At 41.1% G+C, this 15,053-nt stretch overlaps 1 protein-coding gene across 2 annotated transcripts in view; it reads right to left on the reverse strand.

Moving 5' to 3' along the window:
- Positions 1–15,053, reverse strand: part of plekhg2 (pleckstrin homology domain containing, family G (with RhoGef domain) member 2) — a 52,035-nt gene that overhangs the window by 27,406 nt on the left and 9,576 nt on the right. Inside the window, exons 2-3 of one of the 2 annotated variants that reach the window (XM_036561251.1) lie at positions 10,609–10,686; positions 5,022–5,416 (exon numbers count right to left, since the gene is read on the reverse strand). In XM_036561251.1, the coding sequence (XP_036417144.1) occupies positions 5,022–5,416; positions 10,609–10,657 (444 nt within the window). In that variant the 5' untranslated portion in view covers positions 10,658–10,686. Of the gene's footprint in view, positions 1–5,021; positions 5,417–7,890; positions 8,201–10,608; positions 10,687–15,053 lie in introns of those variants that run through there. The other variant, XM_036561253.1, reaches the window with a different exon arrangement.

Consider the following 15,053-nt stretch of genomic DNA (forward strand, 5'->3'; position numbering starts at 1 on the left):
CAGTCCGCCATAAGCAAGAAAGAATTCCCCTGACGCTGGTGCTGCCTGGGAGCTGAAGGAAAGAGGGCGATGAGAGGATGAGTGAGGGATGTCAAAGTGAGGCAGAGAAAATTGAAAAACAGGAGACAGAAAGAAATACGAGAATCAGAGCAGGGCATATTTCACAAAGCAAGATTTGTGACTAAATGATACAGCTGAAGCTCAAAGAGGGGATAGTCCCTTAGTTCTTTTATGGGCAGAGCATGGATAGGTCCATTTGGGGTTATCTTTTTAACCACTTAAAGGGCCATGGCCCAACAGTGGGCTCAACGTTTAACTACATACTTCTATAACCCTAGAACATCTCAGGTAGTTTGCATTGTAGTCTGTGTAGTTACTGAATAATAAGCCTTAGTTTGTCATAGGCCTGGGATTTTAGAGAAAATTCTGTCTGAAACTCATGCCTGCAAAAGTTCCAAGAAAGCTGGAACAGTTGACCATGTTGACCACCTTTCATTTTAACAACACTTAATAAATGTTTGGGGACTGAAGACACGAACTGATCCAACCATACGGGGCCTCCATTGTTGCACTTTGCACTTCTTAATGTGGCACACAGTTTCAAAGGGATACAGATCTGGACTGTAGCCATGCTGTTGTAACATGTGCAGAATGTGGCTTGCCACTGTCATGTTGAAATAAGCATAAACATCCCTGAAAAAGATGTTGTCTAGCATTTTTCTCCTAAATGTGTATATATCTTTCAGTGTTAACAGTGCCTTTACAGATGTGCATGTTATATACCCACTAATATACCCCCCATTCCACGACATACTGTCTTTTGAACTTCATGCTCGTGGAAGGGTGTTTTTTTTATGTTTAGGGGAACATGATGTCCATTCATTCCAGAAACAGTCTGTTAAACATTAAATAACTTGTTTTTGTATTCTACAGGTCAAACTGGCTTTTGATTTGCCTTTCACATACAGTCTCAAATTTTTTAAGTTGAGGTTTGTACATGGGAAACAAAACAAAATGATTGCGTTATTATTAAGTTATAAGAATGAGTAATAGTCTGAACCTGTCAGCCGGTCGGTGAATGTTATGGTATGTTAATGGAAGTGGACAAACAACTTGGAGAGAGTCAACCACAAGAGAGGCAGAACCAAATCAAGCATCTTTATAAGGAAGAAAGAAAGAAAGAAAGAAAGAAAGAAAGAAAGAAAGAAAGAGAAAGAAAGAAAGGTGTGAGGAATAGAAAGAAAAAGAAACTGCAGAGGGGAATTTTGGAGAGGAAGGCGGACAAAGGAAGGAGAAAGGAATAAGAGAAAGGGAGGGAGGAGAAAAAAGGAGAGAGAGAGTCACTGAGAGTTGCACACTTTCTCTGAGCCTTTGTCTGAGAAACTAGGTCAGAGTTTGGAGGAGAAGGAGCGTGTCCCTCTCTCTCGTGAGCGGGCCCCTCTGCTTGTGCCCCAAAATGGGGGTTACAGCCAAAGCCCCCCCACAACACCCCCCCCCCAATTTCCTGTCCTATTTGGCTGAGATACAGCGTAAAGGAAAAGGGGATTCACTCCGTCTGTTCCCCAAAATGTTCCCCAATGCTCTTTGTCATACAAACATATGCACATGCAGACAAATTATAAAGCACTCCTGAAAATATAGAGCACAATACGCACACATGCTCACAAAGAAAAGTTCTTTTAAGCACTTTCAAGCAGTTTTGACATCATAGTTCGCCGGGCTTTCTATCAAAACCAGACGGCTATTACTAACAGCCGCTCAGCTAGGGCTCCAGACCAATCATATGTGCAAATCCCCGAGTCAGCAGTGTGTCACACAAACCCCCACCCAACAAATATGTCCTGTTTTGAAGCTGCAGACTGATAAAACAGCAGTATTCCTCTGCTCAAGCCTTCTCTTTCAGCAACCAATTTATGGCCATCATATCTAAAGGCATCTCTTCACTGGGCAGGCCTCAATAGCATGCCTTCTCTTTTTATTAAATCTTAAAGCGGTCAACTTCAAAAGGCCCATGAGCGATAAGGAAAAGCAATACATTTCAGGCATTTCAGTCTATGTATTCAAAGGACACTGATTCCCTTCACGCCAATCACAGATGCACGCACACAGACACATATCGCTCTCAACACAGTGCACCTGACTGACACCTGTTAATGGTCAGCACAGGCAACATGACAGCAACTTCAAAAAGCATGACTAAAAATCTCAGTCTTCAGCAAGGGCTCCGGTCAAACTGACCCCGTCATTCAATGCGGGACTCACCCATGCTCCTGGCACAGATGCAGTGTTGCCATAAAAAATATCTAAAATCCAGCTTGTATGATAAGCCATAAAAACGGTTTGGCTTTTGGCTGTCTGTCAAAAATGTCTAACCAGCTAGTTTACTCTTAATTTCTGAATGCTGTCAAACTTTGCTCCAAGTTACGAACATCTACCAGCTTAAGTCTGATGAGCACAGGTACACCAACTTTATGCAATAAATATGCTAGATATGGACAATGCTTTTGCATTGCATGTTTTGCATGCACAGTAAAAATGCCTACAGCATGTGGTGCAAACTCGTTTTCTGCTGCCACCATGGGTGTGACAGATGTGCTACCAACATCTGTGACAATGCAACTGCTAAGGCTAGGACACGTTTAACACTTTTTTTGAGTTTCAGTAAAAATATGAGGTGTTAGTGGAAAAAAGAGTCCAAAAAGGGAGTCTGTTAGTCACACTGGTAAAACTGCACTTATAAAACTCCTTCTAATTCTAAAATATGACTGGCTGAGCTACACTAAAAGCTGTTGTTAAATACTCAAAATACACAAATATGACCACACACATTAATTTAATTCAATATTAATTAGGCCAGTGCCAGTAACAGAATCAGCTTATTTGGCTCTTTGAATATTCTTTCAACGCACTCGCAAACTTTTTCCAAATCCAAATCCTCAAATCTTACATAGTGTAGCTTTAAGTATCATAGTTAAAGTTACACCAAAATCAGTTTTGTACAATCATTACACATAGCATTAAATATCACAGTCAAGTGGCTTATAGATTTAAGTGTTGCATCCCAGTTTAACACTGTAAAGTAGGTGACTTTAAGTGAAATTCTTAAAACTATTGAGCTACTCACCTTCTACCTGTCTTGACAGAAGCTTAATGACCTTCTCCAGAGGTCAGCTTTTCAGACGGCCCTTTAGCCGCCAGACTCCACATGGAATATGACAAACGTGTTGAGAGTCTCTACAAAGAGTCTCTTATACTATTCAGCACCATCTGATTCATGTGTTTGTGTGTGTGTGTGTATGTGAGATAAGAACAACAGCCTTCTCATTGTCCCGGGTCGGCTGACCCCAGCGAGAAACAGTGCAAACATGCTTTTGAAGTGACAGATTAAATTTACTGTTGCTTTCATCCGCTGCCACGGCCTCCTCCGCTCCACCTGAGAGTGTGATGAATGGCACCACCACATCTCACAATGATCAGGAGAAAACTGGCAGGGCCAAATATCCAGCCATTCCCTGCAATCAGCTACATGGCTCATATATTACATCTGAAGTAAATATGATACCATTAACGCAGAAATAAAGGCCTTTGTGTCAGTTCAGATTCCTAGAGCTCAGTAGGAATGCCTCAGGCACGCATGGTTTGGGAAGAGACAGGGTGTATATAAAAGTCTACTGAAGTTGCCGGTTCTCGTCCAAGAAGTTCGGTGCGAGTCAAATACATTACACTTCAAAGCATTCAACATGAGAGGTGCACCCTGTCTGTCCAAAGTTTGAGGGCACCTAATTTATCAAAATGTTTTTAAAGCTATGATTCAGACACAACTTTCTTTTTACCCTGAATGTAGTCGAGCAGCTAAGACATATTTGGTGTCTGAAGTTTGCTTCTTTAATTTTACATTGCAGCTATAAGTTTAGTGGAACTGACAAGTAACACTGCCAGGTTAGCACAGTGTGAACTGCATGGCTAAAACATCACACTTGCCTTGAACTATGTGAAGTTATTAAAGAGGCACTCCAGCCAAAATGAAAAACTTTATCACTGCTACGTCTGTTGTAAACCTGCTTACTCGCCTCCTACAGCAGTGCCACAAGAGTCACTAGAGTAAGAAAAACATCCTTCCGATGATGTATCTTCAAGGTAGGTGGAACTTTTGAAACTTTAACTTTTGAACTTGAGGGTGGGCTGTTTGAAATTTATTATTTTTTCCCCTCTAGTTTTACAAATGCAGAAAAAGGCCAGACAGCTCATGTTACTGCTAGGAACCCCAACATCACATATGTATTTGCTAGCCTCTACATCTGTGGCTACGCTAGCAGTCAGGATGTCTATATCACTTGCGGGGTGTTCACAATGTATGACATATTTGCATAGTGTGTTCTGGGTATTGTTGTGAGAGAACATTGACAAAAATACAGAAAAAGATACAAAATCCTGTATTCTGTCAAACTAATGAGGCTGAGGGATGCAACTGTGCTACAGAATACAGCTTAAAATGAAATTTTGGGCCAGAGCTGGAGCACCCCTTTATGTACTCCCAAATAAACTTGCTTATGTAGTTTCTGCTATTGTGTGACATACAATATGACATTATCTATTAAAAAGGGACAAAAGTATGGATAAAATTCTTAGCTATGTAGTATTCTTTTCTAAAGTTAAATGTCATAAAAGAGAAATGTTAAAACATTTTGATTTGATAAAGATTCTTTATGAAATGATTCAGGAGGTAATGATTCAAATTTCACCAAGATTCAACTCAATTTTGTTTGATTATTTTGGCATGATTCAGCACTGCTTTTAAAAATACTCTAAAATCACAAACGTGACTGGAAGAATATACACAGCAGTGGAAAACAAGCCAAAAATGGCATCCAGCTTGTTGGGGTCTTGCTTGTTTAAAACAATTGATTCCAACATTGAAAAACTGATGCATCTGCACATGCAGATGCAACCTCAGGTGTAAAAGACGCATTACAATTTTTACACCTTTAAGATAAAGGTGTGAAGAGCTGTAGCAGCATTACCTCCACTATGCTCTTCAGGTCCCTCACGTAGGCCTGCTCTGTCTCAACAATCTCCAGCGCCACCCTCTGCAGGCGAGACAGCTTGGGCAGCGGTGTGGAGGGCATGGCTCCGGGCAGCAGGGACAGTGGGGTGAGGTCCAGACTGATGTCGGAGCCCTGACGCTTGGGGCAGGAGTAGGTTGGCACGGCTCCATAGGGCAGTGAGGAAGAGGAGGAGGAGGAGTGAGCGTCTTGTAGCGAGGCGGAGGAGGCTGAGGAGCTGAGGCTGGCCGCCCGGTCGCTGTCTGAGCACACGGTGTTGACGGAAGTGCAGCTCCCGCGGGACGCACCCCCTGATGAGGCCATCCGACTCACGATCCCGCTCAGAGAGGAGACAGAGGAGGGCCGCTTAGCAGCTGGAGAGAGAGACAGAGAGAGAGCAGAAAAAGTGAGAGACAGGAAGAGAGAAAGAAAGAGAGAGACAGTGACAGAAACAAAGAGAAAGTGAGACAAAGAGAGAGAGAGAGAGAGAGAGAGAGAGAGAGAGAGAGATTGACAGTTTTGAGAGTGAGAGAAAGTGAGAGACAGAAAGTTAGTTTCAATATGTAAATTACAAACTATCATTCTTCCTCGCCTTCATACTTTTTCATAAGCATACACTACTGTTAACCTTTGGAATTATTTGTCATATTAATATTTTTTTGTTATTTTACACACACTAACGTACATGGCAGACTTAAATATTATTAAGTAGTCACCAAAATGTAAATTTGGATGGTTTATTCAATTTAGATACTTTTGAAACAACATAAAAAATAGAACGATGATATAATGCAAATAATAAACTGTAATTCTGTACAATAATATCTGTCTTGAGATTTGATCTCTACTTTTCGAATATGATGTATCCTGGATATTCACTTCATTATTCATCATCTTTACCATTCATTCATTTAACTTCATTCTTGATGCTAAAACTATAGCATTCTCCATTATTATGAAATGTAAAGCTTCTGGATGAATCTAAAATTCTTCGTACTAATTATCTGATGTTGCACATGACTAGCATATTAGAATGGAATACTATATGTATCTGCAGACAACCTGTTTTGTACTATTTTGAATGGTGATTCTTTTAAACAGTAGTGTAGGCCCATGTGCAGAAGTAGATGTGCTTTTTACGTGCAAACCCTTGCTCTGAACATATAAAACTACTTGCTATCATTACTTTCTCTGTTGTCTTCATAGACTTTCTCAGAAGTATATGTTCAGCAGTAGTAAACATGCTCACTGTGCGGCTTTGCTAGTGTTTCCTCTGACAGCCGCTCAGGAAACCATGTAGCCTGGAAAGGTGTGATTGAGCAAAAATACACTGCACTAATTCAGAGTGAAAACCCACAGAGTCAGCCTGTCAATCAAGCAGCACTGCATAGAAACGCAAAAAAGGACACAGAGAAAACACAGGAAACAGGAATTGCAACTTCCTGCCCTCAATTTCTTGGATGACCAAACATGCAAACACACGAATCATTCGGACAGAACAGTGCTTGTTACACCCAGTGCATGTAAGACAGCACCACAGTGCTGGAACTGAAAAGTACTGTACATGGGCGTGAACTAAACAGTCTAGCCATCACGGCTAGCAGAAACAGGTCATTGTAGAGAGTAAGACTGGCCATTGTTTGGAGGCTGAATGTGGAGCTGTGGCACCTACAATGGTGGCCCATTTACTGAGCAGAGGCCAACAGAGAGCAACAATCCTCCACTTCCTGTGACCTAGCAGGCAATGCAGTCAACTGTTGCACGCTCTCTCTCGCTCACCGGCCGGCCAAGTCTGCCTATCATCTATCAAACGCTCCATCTAACCATTAGCTGGAACTGCTCTCAAAAAACGCCTTCCCCTTGCTCCAAAGCTTTGAAAGCACTTTGGCAATATCGATTGTCTAAATTTGATTTAAGCGCCTCATAAACTGCTTGAAAGCAAGTGTTTATCTTTGGCTGGCTGTTTCCCAAGATCAACAGCGATATGGCGGCAGTCTCACGTGAAAAAATGTGAAAAGGGAACAAAAAAAATAGCAGGAGAAGCGAGTAATGCCCTCCACAGCTAAGCATAGATCATTGGTAGCTAGACTGGTATGATTAGCGTCGGCTCAGTTCAAGCTCAGATCACTAAGCTGCCAGTTCTCTGACAAGTTTTTTGGTTGTACTGGGTGAAAAAATGCACTCGGGGCCAAGCTGTTTCAAACTCTGAAATAAATCCTAATGCAAGTGTGGCAATGTAAACCTGATGCATCCTCTGGAACCAAGACAAACAAATACTGCTGTAAATCACTATTCAGTGCAGTCAGAGGATTTCACGTGGCACTAATACCATCTATATATCATGAATAAGACGTGATTATAGCTACATTTAGAAGCCATAATGATTTTCTTCATAATGACATATGATGAAAACCTATATAAGATGTTGGAGCTGGGCAGCGTCCAAATACTCCCTCTCTATAAATATTCTTGTCTAAATGATCCCTTTAGAACAGGGTAACACAGAAATCTATGTGATCCTCAATGTACATAATTTGAACCAACCATGTGTTTGTTATGTTCTCTTTAAATTACAACTTCATAGCACAGGATTACTTACTGCTCTCATTATACATTTGACCAGAGACCTGTTTTTTAAACATGGTATGAGAGCATTTAAAAATGTAGGCATTGAGGATAGTATAAAACCTCATTAAAAGAAGGCTGGAATGCTTGCAGTGTCTTTCACATTAATATCAGCCAATCCAAATGTAGCGGTCTAAGTGATGGGCGATAATAAACTATGTGTCCTGATGCAAAGGTCATATAGCCACGTCCTAGAAAAGCAAGCAAAGCCAACAGCACCTACCTGATTTCCTGTTGGCAAATTCACTGTGAAGACTCAGAGATCACCAACAACATTGGCCCAGAGTTAGCTACAGTCCTCTTACTCCAAAACTGTTTCAGCCAGCACTGGTAACGAACAAGGGTACCATGGCCAAACTCCAAAATTACAATTGATTATCTTCCTTTTTCCGATTGCAGCACATCACTCCACATCACTTGCTAAACATGCTGTCTCGCCTGACAAACGGTTCAGTTGAAACGAGTGAAACAGAAAGAGATGTATATGTCACACCCACACCCCTTTCTTCCTGTCTAAACACATATTGGTGTGCAGCCTTGCAAAACCAGAAAGACTATATGAAAGTCCCTAAACTTCGATAAACAACACATTATGATACCAGCCTGCACTTCAATTCATACACCACTGAGCAAAAGTCACCTAACGCGCTTCATTTATTTAATTTCCAGTCAAAACTGCAATTCATTTTGCAGGAAATTTCTGAGGAGATCAGATAAAACATAAGATTGAACTTGCATAAGAAAAGTCACAGGAAATTAGGAGAAAAAACATGAGTTTCCAAAACTAGAGTTCAAAAATGATTAAAAGATGTAAAAAAATGGATCTGTGCAAGACCTGCTAGACCACCAAAACTCACACCATCAGATAAACAGCACTTAAAGCTTCCATCTTTGAGAGAGAGCAGAATAAAAGCTCCACTCTTGCTTCTGAAAAAAAACGTGTCCATCCCACCACTGTGAGAAGACAACTCAAAGAATGTGGAGCTGTTAAAAAGCCATTACTGAGAAAAAGAAACAGGCGGAAAATAAGAAAATTTGAAAATCAAACAACGAAGCTGCTGGAGTTCGTAGAACAACGGACTGTGCACCCCAGAGTCCAGACCTCAACATCACTGAATGTGTTTGGGATTACTTGGATAGTGGGAAGCAAAAATGCAACCAAGTGCTAAGACTGAACTTATCCTCACAGATGTCTTTGAAAAACTTCCGAAAAGAATGGAAACTGTAAAGCAAAGGGTGGACGCACTAAATACTGAACAATTTTATATTACTTTCAGTTTCAGGGCCTTCTGTGTAAACGTCTGTTAAATGTCTGTTTTCTGCTTTTTTGTCTGATACTGCCTGTACTTGTGCTCGTTTTGACTGGAAACGAAATAAATCATGAGTGCTCTCTGAGTGTTGCACAATATAGTGAGCATCTACTAATATTTTCAACTAATATCTTTGCGCTCATACTCGTAAGGTGCTACTTCCTCTTTTTGCCCGTTGCACAGATGTAAAGATGTGGCACTCTGCACCTGACTGCGAGGATGTGGTCAAACCAGGCCTGGTGTGTTTTCCTCTAAAAGAGTTCAGCGTACATCATCAGTGCTAACAAAGAGAATGCTTGCTTGAACATTACGATATGATCAATATGTGTGATGTTTTTCTTTTCTCTGAGGTTTATTTTCTCTATCAAACAAGGAATCTATTCCATGAACATTAGTTGGGCAATTTCAAAGTCCATTAACAATATTACTGTGTTGGAAACATGCAATGCTGCTAGAGTAATGTGTCATGTTGCTCACTACTGGGTCCCAGCCGCTGTGTTTCAAGCTGTGGCTGTGTCTTCTAAACCACCACTGCAGAAGTGAAACCATGGATAGTGACTTTCCAGTAAACAAATTAAACAAATCAAGTGTGGGTTCTGAATTGGTTTCAGTAAATGGAAGTTTAAGGCACTTTAAAAAAAGCAACAAATGAGAAGCAAGCTGACCTGCAAAACAGGAACTCCGTGAGTGAGATTCAAAGTGCTACAACGCTCAAATACAGTACTGTGCAAAGGTAAGAAATCAAAACTGCCATTAAGTACAAGTCATTCATTTTTCAGCATCAGGAAAAAAGCAAGAAGGTCTTGCATGGCTGTTAGGAGTCCCATTTTCTCTTTTCATGTATTTTCCATTGACGTTTCCCTACCTCATGAAAGTGGATTTTCTTTTATCTAATCTCCTCATATCATGAACAATAAATAACTTTTACTTATTGGATGCACTGACTGGAAATTACATAAATGAAGGGTGGTCTCTGACTTTTGCACAGTCCCGTACATGCAAATTCAGTGAACTAGGTTTTATTTCTATAAACAAATGTCATAATTCTTGGCCGAAGGATTTAAATGTGCTATTTGGGCCTTGCATTACGACACTGATCAGGCTTTTCTATCTCTTGTTTACAGAACCCATTCCAAAAAGAAGTGACCAGCCCTAAACAATCGCAATTGTCAAGATATTTCCATGACATGCTTCAGTTCCCTTTCCTTGATAATGTAAGCAAGTATTCTTTGTGGGAGGAGGCTATGGTCTAAAAATATCAACAGTGCTCATTTGCAGGCCAAGGCTCTTGGTATTCAGGGTCTCTATCTAATGTCCAGGACCTTTTCATTGCATTTGTAATGGACATATTTATCATGAACGTGCTTTGTGTCTTATTTCCAGTGAGGACCGTGCTGTATCTGGCAAGAGACCTTTCAGATTTTCTTTTCTTTTAGTTGGACTCATATTCCTGCTTGAGCTTTCATGGGCATCCTCTGCAGAGCAAAACAATTTAAACATCATTAAAATGTTTTTTTCATCCCTCAACACTAGAATCAAAGAGTTCTTTGCCTGATTCCTCACTGATTAGGGATGTTGTGTTAGTTTGCTTTCATTTTCAGCTGGCAGTGTTTTGGAGACCACATGCTGACCTTGGTTGCTGGACTTCTTCTGGTTATCACGGCCCGCTCCCTCAGGCATGGTGTGACTATGGCACAGGAAGTAGAAACCTGCAAAAGACCTTACATTAGAACACTGCAGTTTAAATTTAACACAGTAAAAATACCTTTTTATAAATAACGAAGGGTTTCTAAATACATTCCAGTTCAGTCTGTGCTGAAAGTACAATGCTTTATCTTATTCAACCAAGTGAACATTAATGTGAATGAGTGTGAGGCTTTGAACGAGTTTAGAGTTTCTGTTTATGTGAAGCATTCTGTGTGGAAAGAAATGTTCCCAATCACTCAATGAAAAATCTCTCAGTGCTGGAGCTGTCAACCCCCAGGTGCACTGTATAACACATTCATACTCAAAGCAGAAAACATGAGCTTGGAAGTGGGGCAGAACTGACAGCCAGTCCTGACCACAAAGGTCAAGAGGGGAAAGGTATGTTCTATTGGACGTGCACTTCTTATGTGCAGTTTTTCTCTTTTTTTGCATGTCATGACTGTCAAATGAAAAACTTGTAATTTTTTTTCAGCTGGACAGTGCCAGCTGTCCTTTGCATTATATGAACATTTTTACGATGGATGAATAAAAATGTTCCAAACTTATTTGGAACACAATTTGGAACAGTTTAAATAATTGAAATGTTAACATTCAGAGTGATTTGATGTGAAATGATGCATTCTAGAGATTCTCTGATTTTCTTCACAGTGGTAATAGTAACCAGGGGTCACAATGTCTACAATGCAAATATAGCCATTTTATTTTCTACTCAAAACTCCTGGTATACCCACAGGTGTTTTTCAGATTCTGTATGCAATGTTGAGTTTTATATGCAAGTTAACAATGGTGCAATCTGAAAAAGTTCTCTTTGGGAACTATCTCACTGTACAGGTACCTTTTTGCCATGAATGGACTAAAAAATACATTTCAGGCCAAAGCCTCTAAACACTATTGTAAAACAATGCCTCAGGCATCAGGTGGTGTATTGTAACCATTTCATGAGATAGCTTTCTGTGATGTAGCTTTTAAAGGCATCAAATGCTTTGGTTGTCTGGTTCATTTCACCACTACTGTGAAGAATTCTGACTCTGTAAGTTTCTCTAAAACAGAGCATTTTGCATCAAACCACTCTGAATGACTTTGTTTACATTTTAACTATTTATTACGCAGAAATTTGACAAATCAGTGGAATTCCTCTTTAATTGTTTTCCCTTTCGTATAAAGTTACCATTTTAGAGCAATAGGACAGATAAAACCTACAGGATTCACCAGTGGACAAAACAGAAGCATGAATAGTAGTCGTAGAACATGACTCTTATTCCGTTGAATTTCCTTCTAATAGTGTAGAGAGAAAAGCTAAAGGCAATGGTCCTTCTTTATCAGTGCTGCAGTGCCTTCCGTTTCTTTCACTGAAAGAGGAAGGCTTTGGGGAAAAAAGCATTGGGGGAAAAAAAATACGTTCGGAGCCAAAACAATTAAAGAGCTGAAACCTAATAGAAGTTGTTTGGGAAAGAGGGGGAGGGGGTGCTATAACCTCGTAGAAGCTTTCTTCTGCCTTTTTCTCCTTCTCTCTCCTTTAAAAGAGGAGAAAGCTGAACATATGTAATGGTTGGCTTGGACACAAGAATGTGCTCCTCTCTTGCCCGAGCAGTGTGTTGAGCATGTGTCCTGTCGGCACAATGGGGACTGGCGCTCCAGTGAAAGGAAATCATTAGGGCTGACAGGGCTAGGCTACGAAGCACTTGTGTTTGTTTTTGGTGTTGGGATAGAACCTGTCCCACAGTGACACCTGCCCTTGGCCTTCACTCCACACACTCCCGTCTCGCCCTTCCGTCAGAGAACACCACCAGCAGGGGGTTCAGCTTCACAAAGACCTGCTCAAAGCTTTCCAGCAGATTTCCATAACTCAGACAAGGCTGGGAAGGCTAGACATTTGCCTTTTCCTCTGACTTCTGCTGTTTCACCAAAAGGTTACCACTTCCAACTCTAAGAAACCATATGTGGGCCCACCTGAGTTCCTCAGCCTCACAACTACATAATTTACATATAGGTTTAGTAGTAGTTACTAGAGCCTGACTGATACTGAAAATTTGTGACAGATGCCAATGCTAAGTAGCAGTGCCGATATAATTTATATGGGCCCAAGTTAAACAGGCTCCAGTTAAACAGAGCTTCACCAATTGATATAGTGGTCAGTTGCCAACTGTGAATTGTCAAGCATGACTGTCAGGTCTCAGTGGTCATGATTCTCAAGTTTTAAATAATGTAAATATCATAGTGCGAGGGCAGAGCTTCCAACAATTCTAAGTGGATTTGTTCATTTCTTTTAATACTTTTCTTATTTTTCATCAGTTTGTAGGTGGATTTTACGTTTTTGTGTGATCAGGAATCATGGACATTCTTTCAAACATGAATGGTCATGACCAAAAATGTTCTAGCAGTTTATCTTAACAGTTGGACTGTATAGCTGTGCTGACAGCAGCAAACAGTTTCTCCTCCATCTTGCTCAACATCAAAATCAATGACTGAAGTCCTGCCCCAGACTGTCTCTTATTGGCTGAAGTATGGTAACATTAGAGAATGTTCTGATAAATGTTCAACTCTGGTGAACTTTTTAAATAGTCAAAATAGTGTGAATTTACACATAGCAAGAGGTGCATTTTTGTCGGATACCAAAATGCACTTTTGAACGAGACAGTAGTAGAACCTATGGTGGCCAGGTTTTCTGCCATCGCCTGTCCAGATTTCCTTTTGCTTCTTCATGTTTTCACTTCTTTCACTTTTTCTTGTGCTAAATAATAAGTATGATCCTCCATTTGTCAAAATTTGGGTTTTCAAACTTCTCACAGTACAAAATGGTTAGCCAGCACTGGCAGCTAAAACCATGAAAGGCACTTTCTAAAGCGTTTTGGTTTGGTTTCTGGGCTACTGTAGACACATGGCGGTGCAACATGTTGGAAAAAGATGTATATGTACATTGTAATCTATCGAAAACACAGCGATTCAGAGTTACAGGTGCTTACATACTAATGAACACATGGTTTTCTATACTACATTCCAGTTCTGCTAATAGACCCCCCTAAATCTTACACACTGCTCCTTTAAGATTGATAGCTGAATGATAAGCCTAGGATTCAAAGGATTAACATTAACAGGGGAGTTTTGATTTATGTGTGGTAATAAGGAGGTGTCTTATCTCACGGCCTAGTACACTCAAGACAGTCTAGGTCAATAACTCCTACTATAGAGGCACTTATGTGTGCCTTCATACTTTCGTTGCACTTAATACTTGTGAGCCAAGCGTAATGATCTGTTTTGGACTTCTCTGCAACCAGAGCAAAATTAAAAATGAGTCTGGCTCGTCGCCATGCACTGTCTTTCAGCGCAATTCCTACCACACGCCCCCAGGCCTTTCAGAGCCCCATTTCCAGTGTTGCCTCATTAAAAGGCATCTCACTTCCTGTAACTGTGACCGCGAAGGCTTCAGAACGCTACGCGACTCCGCGGTTAGGCCTCGTGTATACTTTTTTGGCTCCAGAGCTTGTTTGCCGAATTCCACAAATGGAATTGCGGTAAGAATTAACTCTGCCCCCACCTCTACAGCCGCGGAGGGTCTAATAGCGGGTAAGCGGCTGTGTTAAGGGGGGGTTAGGGGGTGTGTTAAGGGGGGTTAGGGGGTGTGTTAAGGGGGGTTAGGGGGTGTGTTAAGGGGGGTTAGGGGGTGGGTTGGGGGGGGTATTTTCAGGCCAAGTGGAAATGGGCCAACATCTGGTTAGCCAACCCAGAGGTTAGCTTGAGGCTAACACCACTCTGTAGCTCCTAATGCAGAGCGCCGACCTCAGTGTCAAAGTGCAGCCTAACATGCTCCTCAAGCAAAAACGATGTCATCATGAAAAATGCACAGAGGGAGGACTTGTTCCGCCCTGTAATTTCACGTGTAAGTCGTATCTCGCGTGGCATGCTTCCAGGTGCATCCGCGTGCTTCTTCCAGCCCAGCTTCTTCTTCAGCCTGACAAACACTCCTGCTGACAGAGCCCTGCTACACAGCTGGACAGCTGTGTGTGTGAATGTGTTTGTTTTCGCACATTTTCAGTCCGTAAATCAGAGTAAAACAGGACTAACCTGATGATGATCCCATACTGGCCTTTCACAATTACTTCAATATTTTCACTGACCACAGTTATTTTCCACAGTTGGTAGCTTTCACAACCAGATATTTATGTGGCAAGAAACAGAATGTGAACTTCTGACTGGTGGTATAACAACTTAAGAGGGCGGCAGTGAGTAAAATTTTATGCTTATCTAATGTTTGTTAACACCTTTAGATGTCTGCAGTGAGCACTGTTTGTTTATTTGAGCGTAACCTGTGTCTGTCGTCAGTTGGGAGCTACTAAGTATCGATAGCAAGGAAGACAGCTAATCAGCCAAT

Source organism: Colossoma macropomum, unplaced genomic scaffold (assembly GCF_904425465.1).
Source record: "Colossoma macropomum unplaced genomic scaffold, Colossoma_macropomum, whole genome shotgun sequence".
NCBI lineage: Eukaryota > Metazoa > Chordata > Actinopteri > Characiformes > Serrasalmidae > Colossoma > Colossoma macropomum.